The following is a 17,734-nucleotide window of genomic DNA, read 5'->3' as shown; positions in this document are numbered from 1 at the left end:
GGGCAGCTTAGATTCTATCTAGTTGGATCAACGGTGACCACAACTGAGAAAGCAAGATGCATAACTTTTATTTTTCTTTTACTGTATATTTTTAAATTTAAGAAATCTAAGAAACTGAAGGAGCCTCAAACCAGCAGCACTCAGCTAAGGGTTACCAAGAGGAATTTGTAGTGACGGATCCTTGCTTCTGCAGTACCTCAAAGAGCTTGAAGACTCCTTGTCCTCCTCTTACATCTTGAGAAAAAAAAGAGGCATAGAAATAGAAAGCAACTAGCCCAAAGCCAAGTGGTAACTCAGTGATAGCTAGGAATTGAACTCCCAGCAGCCGACAGTGCCAGGCTTTCCAGGCTCAGCTGCTCTGTTGTATGGATTTGATGAGTCCCACAGGCAGAGTGCAGAGATGTGCCTCTTAGCATGGTCTGGTGAAGAGAAGGCCTGCTTGGTATAGCTAGGGGTCTGTGAGGTTGTGCCCACACAGAAACTAATAGCAGCCTCTTACGGGGGGCAGGGCGCAGCACTAAGTGTGCACCAAGTTCTAGGGATAATTAATGCAAAACCAGGGCTGTAGAGAGAAGGAAGCTCTCCACTGTATCACATCAGTCCAGATCCACAGAGCAAGTTTTAACTGAGCTTTGGCATCCAATGGAACTTAAAAAAAAAAAAAAGGAAGAACCATTGCAGATCTTCACAGCTGATCCCAGAAAGCTGTTGCATTGTGCCACTAAGGAGCAAACAGCCAGTCAAGCCAATCCTTCCTTACAAATTCATTGTGCATCATCCACTTGACAAAAGCGTTTCTAGTGTCACCCCTCTCACATACCCCCCCAAATACAGCAGTCAAAAAAACAAACAAGAAAAAAAAAAAAAGCAAAGACAGGGGTGTTATTGGGCCTGTTTTCTTGATAGCATTAGATCCTTTACCCAAGCTGAAGGCAAAGGGAGAACTTCTCTTGGCTTCCCAAACTTGGGAAGGGGGAAAAAAGTTCAAATCAACCACTGAGATTTGTGAGTAAATCTTGCTGCACATTACACAAGAATCACAGAAACAAACTGAAGATCAATTAAATCCTGTGTGACAGCAGCTTCACTGTAATGGCAGCAGCCTTTGGCTTGGAAAACTTTAACCTTGCAAGCAGAAAGAGACATGAAATTCTTCTCCCACTGTAAAAATTAAGGCAGTTATGAAGGCAATTTTTGCCCTCTCCTGGCTGTCCCAGTAAAGCAGATTTATTTGTTGACAGTGAAAGCCTGAAGCCCAGTGATCGCTCTTCCCAGAATCAAAGCGTGGATATCATGGGTGCCTGTGGGGTGAAGAAAGACAAGAGAGAAAAAAAACCCTGAATTGTTACTAGGCAACATTCAGATAATTGGAGAGTGCTGATGCTCCCTGTCTGTCTAAGTTTTGTCAGGTATTTGCATCTTGGGAGCTTGGCTGCTTCATTACAAGAGGAACGTTGCCATTGTACTGACCCTGGGTAAAACTGTATCTATTTATCAGGGTAGTGGGGGAAAAAAAAGCCCCTTTCCCCAGTAGCACTGGTTTTGAAGCGAGGGACCAAGAAGTCTATAAAAGTTTGTTTGAAACACAGAAGAATTGACAGAGAGCCTTATCTATACAATGGTAAAGCAAGGATTTGGGGGATATGAATTTCATCTCCCATAATCCCCCAAGCACTGCACTAAGATCCCACAATGCACTGAAGAAAAACTTAGAGACAACTACATGCCAGATGGCAGCACTGGAGACCAGGAGGCAGACCCACACGCTACCAGGATGTCCCTGCCCCAAGCATTATGTGCAGGGTGCCACACATTAAGCAGAATTCTCCTCTTCAGAGTCACCAACCTGCTCCCCACAGAACAAGGCCCGCTAACAAGGTACCTGCTATGCCATACAGAACATGCTTCTGCCTGCCCTTTGCTGCCAAGACACAAGGAGACACTAGGATGTTCCCTGAGCATTCCATATGGGGTGCGTGTATGTGTGGCAGGAGCAGGGAGTTACCTTCGTATGTGTTGACAGCCTCCAGGTTCATGACGTGCCGAATGATGTGGTACTCATCAGTGATGCCGTTCCCCCCCAGCATGTCACGGGCCTGGCGGGCGATGTCCAGAGCTTTGCCGCAGGAGTTCCGCTTCAACATGGAAATCATCTCAGGCGTGGCCCTGCAGGACAGCAGTAGCCATCAGAGACAGTGATGGGGACAGCACCCAGAGGGGCCCAAGGAGCTGCCCACAACCTGCTGGCCATGGTTGAGACTCAGTACAGAATCCAGCCGCTGGGTCACAGCATGACCTTTGTTCTCAACCCAAACGTTGTAGATGCCTTGGGCCCCTATATAGGAAATGGCCCCTGGAGCCATTCAATCTCTCCCAACCTTATGCTTTTCTAAACCCAAGAGAGAACAACTGTTCTAGTTGCCAAGAGGCCTCTAGGTACTTGTCTTCATCCTTGAGTCTCCCCAGTTGCAAGCAAGCCTGCAGGCCGATGGTGATCTCTGTGAGCATGTCAGCCAGCTTCTTCTGGATAAGCTGGTTCCGAGCTAGTGGCACCCCAAACTGGATCCTAGAAGGGAGGAACACAAGTCCTTTACTGGGGAGGTAGAAGCCCCAGCCAGGCTCTCTGCTGCACTGCCCAGACAGTCCTTGCTGCAAAGAGTCTAACTAGATGTATGAGGTGGAAACTGAGGCACGCAGCAAGAACGCATCTTGCCTAGCATCAGCAGCCAAAGGGAATAGATCCTGAGTTTTCACAGTATCCTATACTCAAAATTGCATTACTTGCTCCTCAGTTCCCCCCACCACTTTTAAGAGAAACAGGAAGCTTCACAATTGCTCTGGTTCTTTGACACACACTTCTGCACTGAGTGGCCAGGACAGTACAGGCCAGCATGGTGCTTGCAGCTCTCACCTGTCCAAAGCATACTGCCGAGCTGTCTCCAGGCAGAACTCAGCAGCACCCAGTGCTCCCCATGCGATGCCATACCGGGCGTTGTTCAGGCAGCCGAAAGGACCCTGCAAGATGCACAGCAGAACCTCAGTGGCTTTACCAGGAGCCCAGGGCATTACTCCCTGTAGCCACCCCCTTTGGGGCTGCATCTCACAGCACAAGTTCGCTGGCATCAAAAGCAGGCTGCTTCCAGCAGCCAGGAAGGGCTGAGCTATCTAACAGCTGGGGAGGAACTATTTTCTGCACTGAGATTCAGCTACTTCTGGGGTGCAGCACATCAGCTATATCCTCAGTAATGAGAGGCAGCACTGGCTGCAAGCAGTTGTCCCCACTGCAGCTGGCATCTGCCATCAAAACAGCACCCCAGCCCCGCAATGCAGCAGCTGCAGGACTCACAGCCAGGCCGGAGATGTTGGGCAGCAGGTTCTCCTCTGGCACATCCACATCTTCCATGAGGATCATCCCAGTGATGGAAGCCCGCAGGGAGAACTTGCCCTCAATCTTAGGCGTTGAGAGCCCCTTCATGCCCCGCTCCAGCAGGAAACCCCGGATTTTCCCATCCTCGCACACAGCCCAGACCACGCACAGATCAGCCACGGGTGCATTCGTAATCCTGGGAGGGGTAATGGAAGATCAGTCACACCCACAGCATCCATCAGCACAAAGCAGTCTGGGGGGGGGGTGCAAAGAACCCAGGCATCCTGGCTCCTAGCTCCAACTCCTAGATCCCACATCCTTCCCAAAGCTAGGGATAGAACCTAGGAGTACTGGCTCCCAGACTCACCCCTGCCTCCTCTTCCTCTCACCGCTCAACCCCACACCCCTCCCCAAGCAGAACGAACCCAGGCATCCCAGCTCTTACCTCCCCTTTCCTCTCGCACACTAGACCCCACTCTCACCAGAGCAGAGGAGAGAACCCAGGCATCCTGGTTGCCACCCCCTAACACAGCCGTCCCTGTTTGGCAGCCATTGTGTGGCCCTTGCATGAAGCAAGCTGGCCAGGTCTCAGCCCAGCTTCCCATGGCCCTTCCACAGGGAGACAAGTCACAGCTGAGGAGCTTGGGAGTTCGGGGGAGGGAGTGGGGGGTCCATAGGGGCACTGTCCCTCACCAGGTCTTGGAGCCATTGAGGGTGTAGGTCTTGCTGGCTGGGTTGTAGCGGGCTCTGGTCTCCATGCTCCCGGGGTCGCTCCCATGGTTGGGCTCTGTCAGCCCAAAGCAGCCTAGTAGCTCCCCACTGGCTGGGGACAGTGAGAACCATGTTCCTACCCTGGCCATGTCTGCTTTACCAAGCCCCCGGAACCTCCATCTGCCTCTCCCATACCCACCTGTCCCCCCTCTGCAGAGTCCCCCTGCAGACACCATGTCCCCACACCCCAACTCTGCAGCAGGATTTTCCCAGGACATTATTGAGCTCTGCTCCCCACAGCCAGGAGGGGCCAGTGCTACATGGAACTGTTGGCAACCCCATCCCTGCCCCTCAGTTCAACTCACCCAGCCGGGGCAGGTATCTCTGCTTCTGCTGCTCGGTGCCATAGGCATGGATGGGGTGCATGACCAGTGAGGACTGGACGCTCATGACCGACCGGTAGCTGCTGTCCACGCGCTCGATCTCTCGTGCCAGCAACCCATATGCCACGTATGTGGTCCCTGCGCAGCCGTAGCCTGGGAGATAGGGGCAGGATGTGATCTTGGAGCTCCGGTGGGACCAGTCAGTGTGAACCCTGCCAATGTCAGGGGCACTGGAAGCCCTCCCTGGCTCCAACCCCCCTGCCTGCTGAGGTGCACAGACATGAAGACACCCTCTCAGACCCATGGGTAGGGGGTGCCACATAGGTGCACTCATCCTGCTGCTGCAGGGACCCTCTGCCCCAGGGATGGGCTCCAAAGTACCCCGATTCAGCCCCCACCTGGCTTCCCACCTCCAGGGATCCTTCCCATGTGCCCCCACAATCCTCTTCATGCCACCTCCTCCCCTGCCTGCATACCTCTGATGGTGGGGCCCAGAACACCCAGCTGCCCCATCTCTGACACAATCTCCTGGTGGAAGACTGGAAGGAGGCAGGGGGAGTATGTCAGAAGCATGACTGCATGAATGGTGGGGAAAGGCACCCCGATCCTGCCCCCACATTCCCTCCTGAAACAGGCAACTCAGGGCCAGATTGTGCTCTTAATTCCCCCCCAGGGGCCAATCCAGAGCCCCCTCCCTCTCCCTTGGCCACTGGAGTGACTCTGGATTCATGCCAGAGGGTTTCATAACCTTGACTCTATGCACACAACTCCCTGCCATGGCTGACAGGCACAGTGCCAGCATGACTGCCAATGTCAGGGCAAAGGCTGGGGGGGTTTGGGGCAGGGATCAGGGGCACCTTCATTCCGGTTAGCCATGAGGATCCGCGGCATCAGCTTCTCCTGGCAGTAGGTGCGGAAGGAGTCCCGGATCATGGCCTCCTCAGGTGTCAGGAGCCGCTCCAGCTGCAGGGCATCCCGCCACTCGAACTGGGCTGGGGAGGGAATCAGAGCTGGACCTACCCAGGCAGGCTCCAGCCCAGCCCCAACCCAGGACTTTGGCCCCAGGAAATAGGAACTCCCCCTGCCCTGCCCACGCTGGGGTGGGCATGTGCTGGGGGGAGGATAGGAACCTTTGGGGATCTTTTTTGCTTCTGTCTCTGGAAAAGCACAGAAAAGACCTGTTAAGAGAGCTCACAGCCCCTGCTGGGACTTCCTGACCCAAACTCCAGCTAATGCCAGGAGGGGAAAGGGACCTAGGAACCCAGCCAGGGGTGCCAAGGTCCCAGTCTCCCCTCCAGACCCCTCCCCAGTCCCAGCCACACTGCCTACTCACCCCTGCGTGCTGGTGCCGTGCCTTGTGCCCGGGCAGCCCCGAGTGTTGTCCCAGGCCAGTACTGCAGGAGTCTCCTGGGGGCCAGCCTCAAAGCCATGGGGGCAGCGTCTGCCTAGTGGGACACAAGAGAGAAGGGGGCTGCTTTAGGGTCAGACCCGGGGGCCTCCTCCAGCCCCCGCTGTGCTAGAAGCCAGGACCCTGGGTTCCATCCACGCTCTAGGAGGTCAGCAGGTTTGGGGAGCAGGGCTGGGACACCTGGGTTCCATCCCCATCCCCATCCCCAGGGCCTGAGCTCCCAGGGTTCTGTGTGAGGGGGGGTTCTCCCGGAACAGACGCCCCCCCCACGACCAATCCCGGGCCAACGTGAGGGCAGTGCTCACCTTAGCGTGCACCGGGACGGAGGTGATGCAATGGACCCAGGGGTGCCCCGGGGTGTGACATCACACGGGGTGGGGCGACATCTTGAGCGTGGCGGAAGTGGGAAGGTTAACACTTTGCGGCCCACACTGGAGCAGCGGCTGCCACCCCGCCTCAGGGGCGCCCCCCGCAGGGACCCACGCGCGGGGGCAGGGGCCGTGCAACCGACACGTGGGCCGGCCGAGGCGGGAGGGACTACTGGGCCCACATAGAGCTTCCGAGGGGACTGTGGCGTGTACGGTATGTCGGGCGATTGGTCCTCGAGGGGGTCGTGTAAGGGGGCGGGGCCCGGCACCTCGAAAACGCCCACCAGGGGGCAGCAGCGACCGGCGAGGGTGGGCTGTGGGTCGGGAGTGAGGGGGAGTTGTCCGGGAGCTCCCAGAGTTGACAGCGAGGGGAGGAAGGGGACACTGGGGTACGGGGTCGGACAGAAGGCACTCCCAGGACTGAGGCGGGGGGGGGGCAGGAACCCAAGTGTCCGAGGTGCCAGCGTGGTGCCCAGCTGCCTCTTTTCCGTCTTCCTGCTGCTCCCTAAATCCCCGCCTCCCCCGGCTGTGCGGCCTGGCAGGTCTCAGCCCCCAGCAGCAGGGGCTTGGGGAGATACCCCAGAGCGGGGAGGGGGCATCATATGACCCGCAGTGGGCGCAGGGGACCCGGCCGGTTTGGGGAGCCATCGCTTCCCCTTTCCAGCCCCGCCCCCGTGCCAGAGCCGTGAACAGCCCAGTGGTGCCCCGCACTCCCTACCCGCCGCTCACAACTGGCTAGCTCGGACCCAGGGCACTGGCTGCTGCCTGCCAGGGCTCCTGGGTTCTGCCCGGATTCTCTAGGCGATCTCCAGAGAGTCCCCCGCCGTGCCCCAGTTTCCCCAACCCTGCACCCAGACCCTCCCGCTACAGCCCCGGGTGTTCTCACACCTCCAGGTCCAGGCTGACCCCCCTGCGCCAGGGGCTAATCAGCCCGCACGGCGGGGCAAGAGCCACCCCCACCCCGCTTGTCACCTCTGCTGCCAACGTGAAGTTGTGAGGCCGCTCCCGAAGCCCTCGAGGCAATAAAGGCTCCAGGGAGGCGGTGATCCTGAGGGGGGGCGGGGATCGCGCTGCCACTCTGGAGGCCCCCGGACCCGGGCTGCCCCCCGCCCCCCGCGGGGGGCGCCCCAGCCCCGCTCCCGCTCATCGGCACCTCGGTGGCGGCTTCCAGGACAAGCAGTTAGAGATTCTCGAGGTGCGGAGCCGGGGGGCACCCGCGTGACATCCAGCCCACTCCCCTTCCCGGGGCCTCTCTTCTACTAGGGTTGCTCCCCAGAAGTGGCTGCACTGCTGGGCTGGCTGAGGCGGGGCGGGGTTGTGGTCCTTCGTTTGGGGGCGGGAGACTCCAGGAGTGGTGGGGGAGGGCGCTGCTATTTTCTGTAAGGAGCCAAGTGCTGGGGCTGCCGGGGTCAGAGCAAGCGCTGTGGGGCGGCGGGGTCGCTTCGACGCCTGGGTTGCAGCCCAGCTCAGGATGGGAGAGTTTGTTTGAAAGCGCCTTAGCCCCTGCCGGAGCCCCTCACCCTCCGACCCGCTGCCCCCTACCCCCTCCGGTCCATCACGAGCTCAGACTTCCGGACCACCATCTTGCCCCCGGGACCGGCCACTGTGGGGACAGGCCCCGTTATCTGGTGGCTCCAGGGCCCGCGCTGGTGTGTGTTTGTGGGGGAAGGATTGGCCCTGACCCCCCTCCCCCGAACCGCGGGGGGACAGAAACGGTAGCACGAAGGGTACGAAGGTGGGCAACGGCGGGGCGAGAACCCAGGGATCCGGCCCGAGCTCCCCCCGCCCCCGCTCCCGCCAACCCGCTCCCACTCCTTCCCCAGAGCCGAGGCTGGAAGCCAGGCATCCGGGCCCTAGCCCTGCGCTGACGGACGTCCTCCATTGCTCCCAAGCGGTCCAGGGTGAAAGACCCCCGCGCCGGACAAGGCCTCCCGGGACCTACTGTCGGGGGGAATCACCGCGGAGCAGCCGGCCCAGGGCGGCTCCCGGGGGTCGGGGGCCTGTCCCAGACTTCCCGGCGCTGAGCTCCCCGGGCCCCCATCCCCTGCCCGGGCCAGTTACGCGCCCAGACCCAGCCCTGGGCCCCTGCAGCCCCCGAGCTGCGGCAAGACCCGACCCAGAGCTCGCACGTCGTGGCACATCTGTGCACCAGCCCCGGGGAGCCGCCCCGGGCCGGCAGGAGGTGGGGGAGTGGTCCTGCCTGCACATGAAGCCACCCGTGGGGTCCTGGGACCACCTCTTCACCTGGAAGAGTGTCCTTCCACCTCCCTGATACCCAGGCCTTGCCCCAGCTCGCTCTGCCTGAGTGCCCCCCTGGCTCTGAATCTCCTGCCTGGCTGCATCTCTAGGGGCACCTAGAACCCACCTCCATTACATAGAACCCAGGTCCCAGCTTGCGAGGCCTAGATCCAGCCCTGCTGCTCCTTATGCCCCCCCCCGGAGGCCTGAGGTGGGGTGGGATCCTGGGAGGTCAGAGCCCCCAGCCAGCCCACTTGGCCTGGAGCTGCCCTGAGCAATCATTGCAGCCCCTGGGGCCTCTAGCTCCCTCCCCATTTATCCTACCCCCTGTAGTGCAGGGGGGATACTCCTTGCTGTCTCCCAGCCACATCCCCTCCTTGATAGCCAAGGCCTAGGCTGGGGGTTGCCCAGGTGACCCCCCCCCACTCTGCCCCAGGTTCCGGGGTGCACCAGGTGCTGCCCAGAGGGGAAACTGAGAAACGGGCTATGGGACTTGGACCCAGGTCATTGAGAGGTTGCAGAGACGGAAAGGGAACCCAGGTGTCCGGCCTGCCAGTGGGGAAGGTTCTAGGGTGATGTTGGTTCTGGGGGCCAGGAGGGAGGTAGCTGGCTCACCATCCCATGATGAGTCAGCTCTTCTCCAGCTCCCCCTATCCCCCCCACCACTAAGCCGTGGCTCTGTAACCCCTGGGAAGAGATATGTTTTTGTTCTTAATTCAATTAATAAAGAGGATGTTTTTAGCTGAACCAGGCCCCAAATGGGAAGGGGAGAAGGGGTGGGGGCAATCCTCTGGTCTCTAGAAGCTTCCAGGCTCTGGCCTGGGGGCAATAGACCCTAAAGCGGGGGGGGGGGGTAATTGGGGCTGGGGGTAACTCGGGATGGGGGTGAGGGGGCTTGTATGGCTACCCCCTCATTATGGGAGCCTGGTTGCTAGGGCAGGGGTCACGGTGGTTTCAAGTTCTCCCCATTCTGTGTTGGAGATGGTTGCTAGACAACCTGGGCCATCCCCTCGGTGAACTCACCCGGGCAGGGGACCAGGCCCAGTGCGGGATGGACCCGGCGTGAGTGGGGGTCCAAGCCCCTGTGGTGCTGTCCGGGGTGTGGGGAGGGGGAGATTCCCTGGTCCCTGGCGGGGAGGGGAGTGGGGCAGAGACACCTTGTACTTCCATTGCCACCCACCAGGGGGCGCCCCCACCCCAGCTCCCTTCACTGTGGGAAGATTCCCGGGCTGGGGGCTCAGGGGACAAAGACTGGGCCGCCGGGTCCCCCGTACTGGTGGGGTTCCTCCCTGCACACACACCCCCAGCTAGAAGGCCGGGGCACGGCCCTTGAGTGCCGTTCACTTCCGACCTGAAGCCCCCGCTGACGTGTGGGTGGGGGTGGGCGCAGGGGCGCGGCGGAGGAGACCGAGCGGCTGCGGGGGGCTCTGGCCGCGGGGCTGGCCCGGGCCGAGCGCTCCCAGCACCGCCTGGATGAGCTGCGAGGGCGACGGGCCGGGCTGTGCGGGCGGCTGCGGGGGCGCAGGTGAGACCCCCGGGGGGCGAGGAGAGGGGGGTCCCAGTCCCTGGGGGTCCAGAGCCCCCATCTCCTGAGCTCCCGGTCACCCCCGCCCTCCAGCTTGGCCCCGCTGGCCGAGGCCGCCCGGGCACTGCGGGAGAGCCTGGAGGAGGCGGCAGCGGCCCGGAGGGAGCAGCGAGAGCAGCGGCGCCGGCAACAGGATTGTGCCCACCGAAGGGTGAGAGCCTTGGATATGGGACATCGCAACGTCCCCCGCTCCCGACCCCGGGGCCAGCATCGGATCCAGCGCTCCCCACCCCGGCGCTCGCTCCTTCCCGGATTGGGACCCTCGACCTCATCCCCCACAGATCCCTGATCGGGGCCCTACCCCTACCCCCCCAATCCCGTTGGTGCCACCCATTCCGGACCTGCAGCCCCCTGTCACCCATTTCTTCCCGGTGCCCCTCACTCCCGACCCACAGCACCCTGCATGCCTCCCTCCTGGCCGGGCCGGGGGCGTGGGCAGGGGTCCGAGTGGTCCAACCCACCCCACCCCCGTCCCCGCAGGAGGAGGAGAACCAGCGGCAGGCGGAGACCGTGCGGGAGCTGCAGGCCGAGGTGAGACCCCGGGAGGGGGGTGGCGGGGGCTTGGACACCTCGGGTCTTTACAGAGAGGGCTGGGCCGGGGAAGGGGGGCAGGACGCCTGGGTTGGCTGGGCTGGGGAACCCCGGACTCGGGTTCTCTGCTTCAGTTTCCCCACCCGGCTGCTCTGGGGGAGGGGGAGTTTGGGGAGCTCTGACCCTCCCCACACAGGCGCGCAGGCAGCGGGCGGCCGTGCGGTGCGCGCTGGAGACTGGGCGGCGGCTGCGGGCGCAGCGGGCGGAGCTGGAGGTGAGGGGGACGACAGCAGGTGGGCCCCCCGTGGGGCGACCGTTGGGAGCGGGAGCTGATGGGTGTGACCCCCCACAGCGGCACCTGCGGGAAACGGAGACCGAGCAACTGGGGAGGGGCGACTGCATCGCCCAGGTACGGGGGGGCGGTGCCCCTCACTCCCGACCCACAGCCCCCCCGCCCCGTCCCAGTCCGGCTGACTACCGGGGGGGTTTGGCGGGGAGCAGAGGTGGTGTCACCTGGAGGAGCTGAGCGGGGCCGTGCGGGATCTGTCCCTGTGGACCCAGGTAGGTGCCGACCCTGCTCCACCTTGTTACCCCCCACCCCTTCCCGCGGCCTTAGGATACCTAGGTTTCACCCACGGAGGTGCGCCGGGGCCGTGCCTCAATTTCCCCCTTGTCGGAGTGATTTTCAGGGGACGGACCCCTCGCCTTCGGGGGAGGCCCGATCCTGGCTCTGACTGTCCCCATCCCCCCAGACGCTGCGCGACAGCATCCGGTCCTTGGCCCCACGCGTGGCTGAGGCGCAGCAGGAGGCGGAGCTGTGAGTGGGGGGAGGGGACTCCTGGGGGGGGTCTGGGGCCAGCCCCTTCCCCCTCCCCCTCCCGGCTGGGGGTGGACCCTTCCCCTCGCGGCCCGCAGCAGTTGGGGGTCTCTCGGGGGTCACTCTAATCCCCGGGGCGGCAAAGGGGGTGGGGATTCCGAACCGCGTCCTTTTCCAGGGCCCGGGAGGCGCCGCCAGGCCCCGCGGGAGGTAGCGGCTGGACGGTACGGGGTCCCGGTGGGAAGCGGAGGGCAAGGGGCTGCAGGTTGGGAGTTACACCAGTGGCGCGGGGGGTGCGGTTCAGAAGTGAGAGGGGTCCAGAGACGGGCCTAGGAGGGCAGTTCAGGGGAGCGGGGCCAAGTCCTGGGGGCGCTGGGGCCGGAGGGGCTGTGGATGGGGGCGCTGGGGTCCCGGGTCTCACTGCCTCCCCCCCGCAGGAGATGCTGCTGCAGCCGGACTCGGGGCGGCGCCCAGCCAGGTGAGGGGGCTCCGGGACTACGGGGAAGGCGGGGGCGGCGGGGGTCGCTGCTCCCTTCACGCCGCCTCCTCCCTCCGCAGGTGCTCGGCGCTGCAGGCGGCCTGGGCCTTGCTCCGCGCCGCGCTGGGCCTGATCCGCGCGCTGGGCCCGCAATAAAGGAAACGGGAGAAACGTGCCCCCGCGCTTCGGGATCGGGACTCCCCGCCCTTCCGAACCTGGACAGGGCCCAGGAGTCCGAGCCCCCCCCGCGCCTACTAGATCCCACTGCCTGGCCCCCGTAGAGGATAGGACCCAAGCATCCTCCGGCTCCAGCCCCCCACTCCCAAAGCACTGGACTCCGCTCTTTCTAGCCAGGAGCAAACCCAGGCGTCTGGGTCCAGCCTTTGCCCTACTAGACCCTCCCCACGAGGAGAGGACTCAGGTGGTGCTCCTAGCAACTCCACCCACAGAGACAGGACCCAGGCGTCCAGCCCCGCCCATGAACCCGCCCAGCTCCCCCGGGTCATGTGCTCCCTCCACGGGGAAGTGAAGTGGGGGTGTCCCGCGAGACCGGAGGGGTACTTCGCGGACACGCAAGATAGGTGAGACCTCCCCTCGGCTGGCCGGGGGGCCCGGACACCTGGGTTTCCTGGGAAGGGGGGTGGTCAGGCACCTGGGTTTGCTGAGGGGGTCCCAGACGCTTGGGTTCTCTCCGGGCGACAGCCTGGGTACAGCAAGACCCGCAGGGCGCGGGCCGGGACCCCGTGCTAAGATGCAGCTACTTCTGGGGTGGAACTGGGATGCCCTCACTTTCATGGGATAGTGGTGGCTGGGGAACCCAGGCGTCTGGGCCTCCTCCCTCTCCCCTGAAAATGAGGAAGTCCGGGCTCCCTGCCCCCACGCCACGGGGCTCGGGAGAGAACCCAGGCGTCCTGGCTCCCAGCTCCCCTTATCGCCCCCCCCTCCCCCCGGAGCTGGGGAGGGAACCCAGGTGTCCTGGCTAGGGTGTCACTGTGCTGCTGTGTCCCCGCAGGTCTGTGCCCCACCCCCATGATGCTGCCTCTCCTGTTCATGGCTTTGTCCCTGACCCCTGCTGTGGGGGGGGGCATCTCCTGTTATGATGACAACGGGCAGCCTGTGGATTGGTGAGTGCCACCACCCCAAAACACTCAGGTGTCTGGGTTCCCCCTCCAGAACTAACCCATCTCCCTCACAGAGAACTTGGGTGTTTGGGCTCCCCACCCCCGCAACTCCAACTGCAAACCCACTTCTCCCAGACAACCCAGGAGTTTGGTCCCCCAACTCAAGTGACCCACAGGCCTCCCTCAGAGAACCCTAGTGTCCGGACTCCAACCTCACCCATGCAACCCTCAAGCCATAACCCCCCATGTTTCAGTTGGGGAGGGGGGGGCTTTCTCTCATCAATTGTCCCTTCCCTTTCCCAAATCCACCCCCACAAAGCTTCCTCCAGGCATGGAGGGCAGGGGGAGCCTGGCCATTGCCTTTGGGTTTAACTGGCCCCTGCCCCCTCCCTACCCCAGGTTTGTGGCCTACAAGCTGCCACACCATTCCCCAGGCCAGGGGCTGCGCTACCACTACCTGGATGCCCACAGTGGGGGCTGGGTGTCTGGCCGTGCCCTCATCAACAGCTCCCAGGGTGCTCTGGGCACCACTCTCCGCCAGCTCTACCAGGCTGCAACCACTGTGAGTGCGGGGGTTAGGGTTCATGGGTGAATAATGGGGCTTAGAGGGTATCAGGGGCAGGGGGGTGAGTGCCTAGAGGTCAGAGGGCATAGGGGGAGTGCATCAGTGGGGGGCAGGGGTCATGGGGGACAAGGGATGCAGGGGGAATGCCTAGAAGTCAGGGGTCATTAGGGTCAGGGGGAATGGGGATGAGTGCACAAGTGGGGGTCACTGGGGACAGGAGGTACAGAGGTGCATGCAGTAATGGGGGTCAGGAGTCATTGGGGTCAGGGGACATTGGAGTGCATGCACAGGTGGGGTCAGGGGTCACTGGTATCGGGGTACAGGTAAGCGCACGGGTGTAACTGCATAGGGTAGGGCAAGGGGTGAATACACAGGGAGTCAGCGCCAGGGGCATGGTTGGGGGTAAATCTGGGTTTGGGGGAGCATTGAAGCCAGCTCCCCCTGCTCCCCTCCCACCCCGGCAGGGTGCGGCTGTGGCCTATGTGCTGTACAACGACCAGCCCCCCCGGGCCAATACCAGCGTCAGCACCCGCCTTGCTGCCTCCCATGGCCACACTAAGGGTATGCCTGGACACTTGGGTTCTCCACCCTGTGCCTGCAGGGGGAGGGGGAAGCAGGGGGGATTCTATCCTGTTCTGGGTGGGTGACACCTGGGTCCCATCTCAGCTCTTGGTGAGGGGCTAGGGGAGAGGGGCATAGAGCCCAGACACCTGGGTCCCATCTTGGCTCTGGGGGTGGGGTGGCCTGGACACCTGGGTCCCACACTGGCTGTGACTGTGGCAGGAGTGGTGCTGCTGGATGGGACACAGGGCCTGTGGCTGGTGCACAGTGCCCCGCACTTCCCGCCGCCCACAGCTACCACCTTCGCCTGGCCCGCAACTGCCTCCCGCTTTGGCCAGACCTTCCTGTGTATCACCTTCCCCTATGCCAGCTTCCAGGACATTGGTACGTACCCCCCGGACACCTGGGTTCTCTCCAGAGACTGGGGCCTAAAAGCAGGAGGGGATGGAAGCCTGGACCCCTGGGTTCTCTATGTGGGTGAGCAGGGTTGAGAGCCTGGGCACCTGGGTTCCCTATGGAGGCTAAAGAGTGAGAACAAGGGGAGGCTGGGAGCCCAGCCACCTGGGTTCTGTATGGAGGCTGGAAGCCTGGACTCATGGGTTCTTTCCCACCTCTAGGAGGAGAAGTGGGGTCTCAAGGGGAGGGGTGGGAGCTGGGACACCTGGGTTCTCTGGGGAATAAGAGCAGGGGGCTCTGGGAGCCCAGACACTTGGGTTCTCTCCTGTGCTGGGAGGGGTGGGAAGGTTGGGCTGAGCGGAGTCAGCGCATTTGTCGCACCTCAGGCCAAAGCCCTGATGCCCGACCCTCACCCCCTGCTCTACCCAGGGAAGCAGCTGCGGGTGAACCAGCCACTGGTGTACGACTCCAGCGTGGGCGGTGCCTTTGCCCAGGACCTGCCTGATCTGGCGCTGGCAGCTTCCATGAAGCCAGTGAAGATACCGCCCTGGAACCGCAGCATCACCCTCCCCTCCCTGGGCGGGGCACCCTTCCTCAGCCTGGCCAAACACCGCCGCTTCCACGATGGTGAGCAGAGGGGGCTGGGGCACAGATGGGGACTCTTGGTTGGGGTGGGGTGGAAGAATGGGGGACTAGCGGGGCAAGGGCCTAGGCTGGGGGCTCCATGGCTTGGGAAGGCTGCCTGGAGCTATAGTGGGCAGGGGCCTGGGCTGGGGTCTCCAAGGCTCTTGGCTGGGGTGCAGGGGCTGGGAGACCTATAGAGGGAATAGGAGCCCTGGCTGGGCTCTCCGTGAGTTGGTGAGCAGAGTGGGGGTGGGCAGGGGCTCTAGGCTCTGGGTTGGGGAGTGGGTGCTGTGCAGGAGGGGAACTGCCTTGGATATAGTGAGGCTGAGAGGTTGGTAAGGCAGGCTGAAGGGGCTCTAGGGCCCAAGGCCTGGGCTCATGTCTTCATGAGGGCTTGGCGGGGTGGGGCATAGGGGGCAGCTGCCAGGGGTTGTGGGGGAGCAGGGGTCTCCAGGGCTTACGTGTGCACTCTGCCGTTTGCCCCCAGACCTGTACTCTGGCTGGCTGGCTGCGGCGCTAGGCGACACAGTGCTGGTGGAGTCGTGGCGGGACGGGACAGGAGATCTGCCCTCCAACTGCTCAGGGCCGGGGCCACAGGTGCTGAATGTGGCGCATGTGGCCTTCCCAGACATGCCAGCCTTCGCAACCACGCAGGACCATTCCAAGTGGGCAGTCACTGACACTGCCACCTGGGCCTGTGTGGCTGACACCAACCGCAATCGGGGCGAGGAGCAGCGTGGTGGTGGTGCTCTTTGCCTACCTCACCGCCCCCTCTGGAAGGCCTTCCGCAGCCTGGTGCAGGACTACGACCCCTGCCCCTAGCTGGTAGTGGTGTGGGGGGCTGGATGCTAGGATTCTCCTCCAGGCTGGGAGTGGGGCGGGGAACCAGGACATGTGGGTTCTGGGTGGGGAAGCGGGGAGCCTGCGGTTAGAGCAGAGAGGGGAGCTGGGATGCCTAGGTTCTCCCTGGGTGGGGGTAAGGGGTAGTAGAGTCATGAGGGCTGGACTCTCAGCCATGTTTGTGGGGCAGGGAGCCAGGGCCCCTAGGTTCTGTCCCATGCTGGAGGGGGCTAGTCAGGAACCAAGACACCTGCATTCTCTCCCAAGATGTGGACTGGGGCAATAGTGGTTGGAGCAGGGAGGGGGTCAGGAAGCCTGGGTCACCTGGCCTGGGAGAGGAATGCAAGTGGGGGTGGGGGGAGCCGGGACACCTGGGTTCTCTCATAGTTTCATAGTTTCTAGGCTCAGAAGGGACCTGAGCAGATCATCTAGTCCAACCCCCTGCCACGGCAGGAAAGAGTACTGGGGTCAAACGACCCCAGCAAGATGTGCATCTAACCTCCTCTTAAAAACCCCCAGGGTAGGAGCCTGCACTGCTTCACTTGGAAGTTGGTTCCAGACCCTAGCCGCCCTGACTGTGAAGTAGCGCCTCCTGATATCTAACCTACCCTACCCTCTGCCAGCTTGTGAGCATTATTCCTGGTCACTCCTGGCAGTGCTCGGGGGAACAGTGACTCCCCCCCCACCCCCCTAGGCAGGGGCCACTGGACCATCCTCATGTTTATCTGGGGCTTTGTTAAGTGGCCAGAGGATTGTGGAATTGTGGGGGGGAAGACACCTGGGTCCCTAAAGCTGCCAATAAACAGTCCCATTGCCAAGTGTCCATGCGCTGTCTCTAGATGTCTGTGCCCATCTCATGGTTTAGGGACTGGGAGGGGGGGAGTGTTGGGGCCTAGTTGAGAGCAGCCTGGTTCCCCTTGGAGGGGGTTGGCTGGGCGTCCAGATGCCTGGATTCTTTCTGAGCTGTGCAACAGGAGTTGGGTTGGGGGTAGGTTGGCGGGGAGGGGGCTGCCTGTGGGACCTTCCCCGTGACTGGGTCCTGCAAGGCTCCTCAGACTGCATTTCCCAGCGTACGCTAGCCCTGTACTAAGCATATTCTGGGAAGCTGAAACTCCCTCTCCCAGGATGCCCCGGGCTTGGGACTCCACTTCCCAGGCAGCGCTGGGTGGCATCGGAAGTGGCTCGGAGCTGCTTGGGGCCGGAAGTGGGGCGCAGTTCCTGGGCACAGGGGCAGGTGGGGCCTGAGTGGAGCTGTCCTGGGCCTGGATGCCTGGGTTGTCTGTTCAGTTCTGGGACCCCTGGCGGGGAGGCGTCACAGGCTTGCTAGGCAGCAGGGGGCGCTGCCCGGGGGTGTCGTAGTGCGGGGCGGCCACCAGGGGGCAGCACAAACCATGCGAATCTTGTGAGTTAGTGCTTTATTGACAGTCCGCAGGCCACGCCTCTTCCCCCGGCCCCTGTTCCACTCGGCCGCTCTCAACCGGACGGGGGTGCAGTCTTGTCGCCCTGATCCTCACTGGGCTCCGTGACATTCGGGAACCCCCCAACCTTCACCTTCTCACGGCCTGAAATGCAGCAGCCTCTGGGGTGGGACACGTGTGTGTGGGGGAGTTAAACAAGGACCCTGGGGGGGAGATGCAACCGCCTCTGTGGTGGGGCACGTGGGGGGGTTATACACGGACCCGGGGGGAAGATGCAGCCTCCTCTGGGGTGAGCTGCTGCGTGGGGGTGGGAGGGGTAGGGC

At 62.3% G+C, this 17,734-nt stretch overlaps 2 protein-coding genes across 9 annotated transcripts; one reads left to right on the top strand and one right to left on the bottom strand.

Moving 5' to 3' along the window:
- Positions 1 to 44: 44 nt before the first annotated feature.
- GCDH (glutaryl-CoA dehydrogenase) lies at positions 45 to 11,372 on the bottom strand. Of its 8 annotated transcripts, XM_090059449.1 has the most exons (13): positions 7,210 to 7,510; positions 6,175 to 6,255; positions 5,795 to 5,906; positions 5,592 to 5,618; positions 5,319 to 5,453; positions 4,938 to 5,000; positions 4,444 to 4,614; positions 4,061 to 4,190; positions 3,347 to 3,563; positions 2,912 to 3,015; positions 2,441 to 2,566; positions 2,006 to 2,166; positions 45 to 1,301 (listed from the first exon to the last, which is right to left on the bottom strand). In XM_090059449.1, exons 3-13 carry the CDS (start codon positions 5,889 to 5,891, stop codon positions 1,228 to 1,230), a joined length of 1,305 nt encoding a protein of 434 aa, XP_089915575.1. In that variant the 5' UTR covers positions 5,892 to 5,906; positions 6,175 to 6,255; positions 7,210 to 7,510; the 3' UTR covers positions 45 to 1,227. The 8 variants fall into 8 exon arrangements, with proteins under 8 accessions (XP_089915575.1, XP_089915572.1, XP_089915577.1 ...); XM_090059446.1 differs by lacking the exons at positions 6,175 to 6,255; positions 7,210 to 7,510 and adding an exon at positions 11,228 to 11,372; XM_090059451.1 differs by lacking the exons at positions 6,175 to 6,255; positions 7,210 to 7,510 and adding an exon at positions 11,213 to 11,352.
- DNASE2 (deoxyribonuclease 2, lysosomal) lies at positions 6,205 to 16,816 on the top strand. Its single transcript, XM_090061580.1, has 15 exons — positions 6,205 to 6,243; positions 6,345 to 6,451; positions 10,094 to 10,211; positions 10,541 to 10,591; positions 10,788 to 10,865; positions 10,944 to 11,000; positions 11,093 to 11,152; positions 11,344 to 11,408; positions 11,846 to 11,886; positions 12,899 to 13,010; positions 13,407 to 13,569; positions 14,037 to 14,133; positions 14,356 to 14,517; positions 14,959 to 15,156; positions 15,641 to 16,816. The coding sequence occupies exons 1-15, from the start codon at positions 6,205 to 6,207 to the stop codon at positions 15,973 to 15,975; spliced, it is 1,683 nt and encodes a 560-aa protein (XP_089917706.1). The 3' UTR covers positions 15,976 to 16,816.
- The last annotated feature ends 918 nt before the right edge of the window (positions 16,817 to 17,734 follow it).

Source organism: Crocodylus siamensis, chromosome 8 (genome assembly GCF_052110815.1).
Source record: "Crocodylus siamensis isolate JL-2025a chromosome 8, ASM5211081v1, whole genome shotgun sequence".
Classification (NCBI taxonomy): domain Eukaryota; kingdom Metazoa; phylum Chordata; order Crocodylia; family Crocodylidae; genus Crocodylus; species Crocodylus siamensis.
Note: the sequence above shows the minus strand (reverse complement) of the source record. Positions and strands in the feature narration are given on the sequence as shown.

Coding starts and splice junctions, on each gene's coding strand:
- DNASE2 (XM_090061580.1), top strand. CDS start 6,205: ATGGACCCAGGGGTGCCCCGGGGTGTGACATCACACGGG. Junction 10,212..10,540: donor AGGATTGTGCCCACCGAAGG/GTGAGAGCCTTG, acceptor CCGTCCCCGCAG/GAGGAGGAGAACCAGCGGCA. Junction 11,409..11,845: donor GCGCAGCAGGAGGCGGAGCT/GTGAGTGGGGGG, acceptor TCCCCCCCGCAG/GAGATGCTGCTGCAGCCGGA.
- GCDH (XM_090059446.1), bottom strand. CDS start 11,335: ATGGGGACAGTCAGAGCCAGGATCGGGCCTCCCCCGAAGGCGAGGGGT. Junction 5,454..5,591: donor AGCAAAAAAGATCCCCAAAG/GTTCCTATCCTC, acceptor TTCCCTCCCCAG/CCCAGTTCGAGTGGCGGGAT. Junction 3,564..4,060: donor CTCAATGGCTCCAAGACCTG/GTGAGGGACAGT, acceptor TACCCCTCCCAG/GATTACGAATGCACCCGTGG.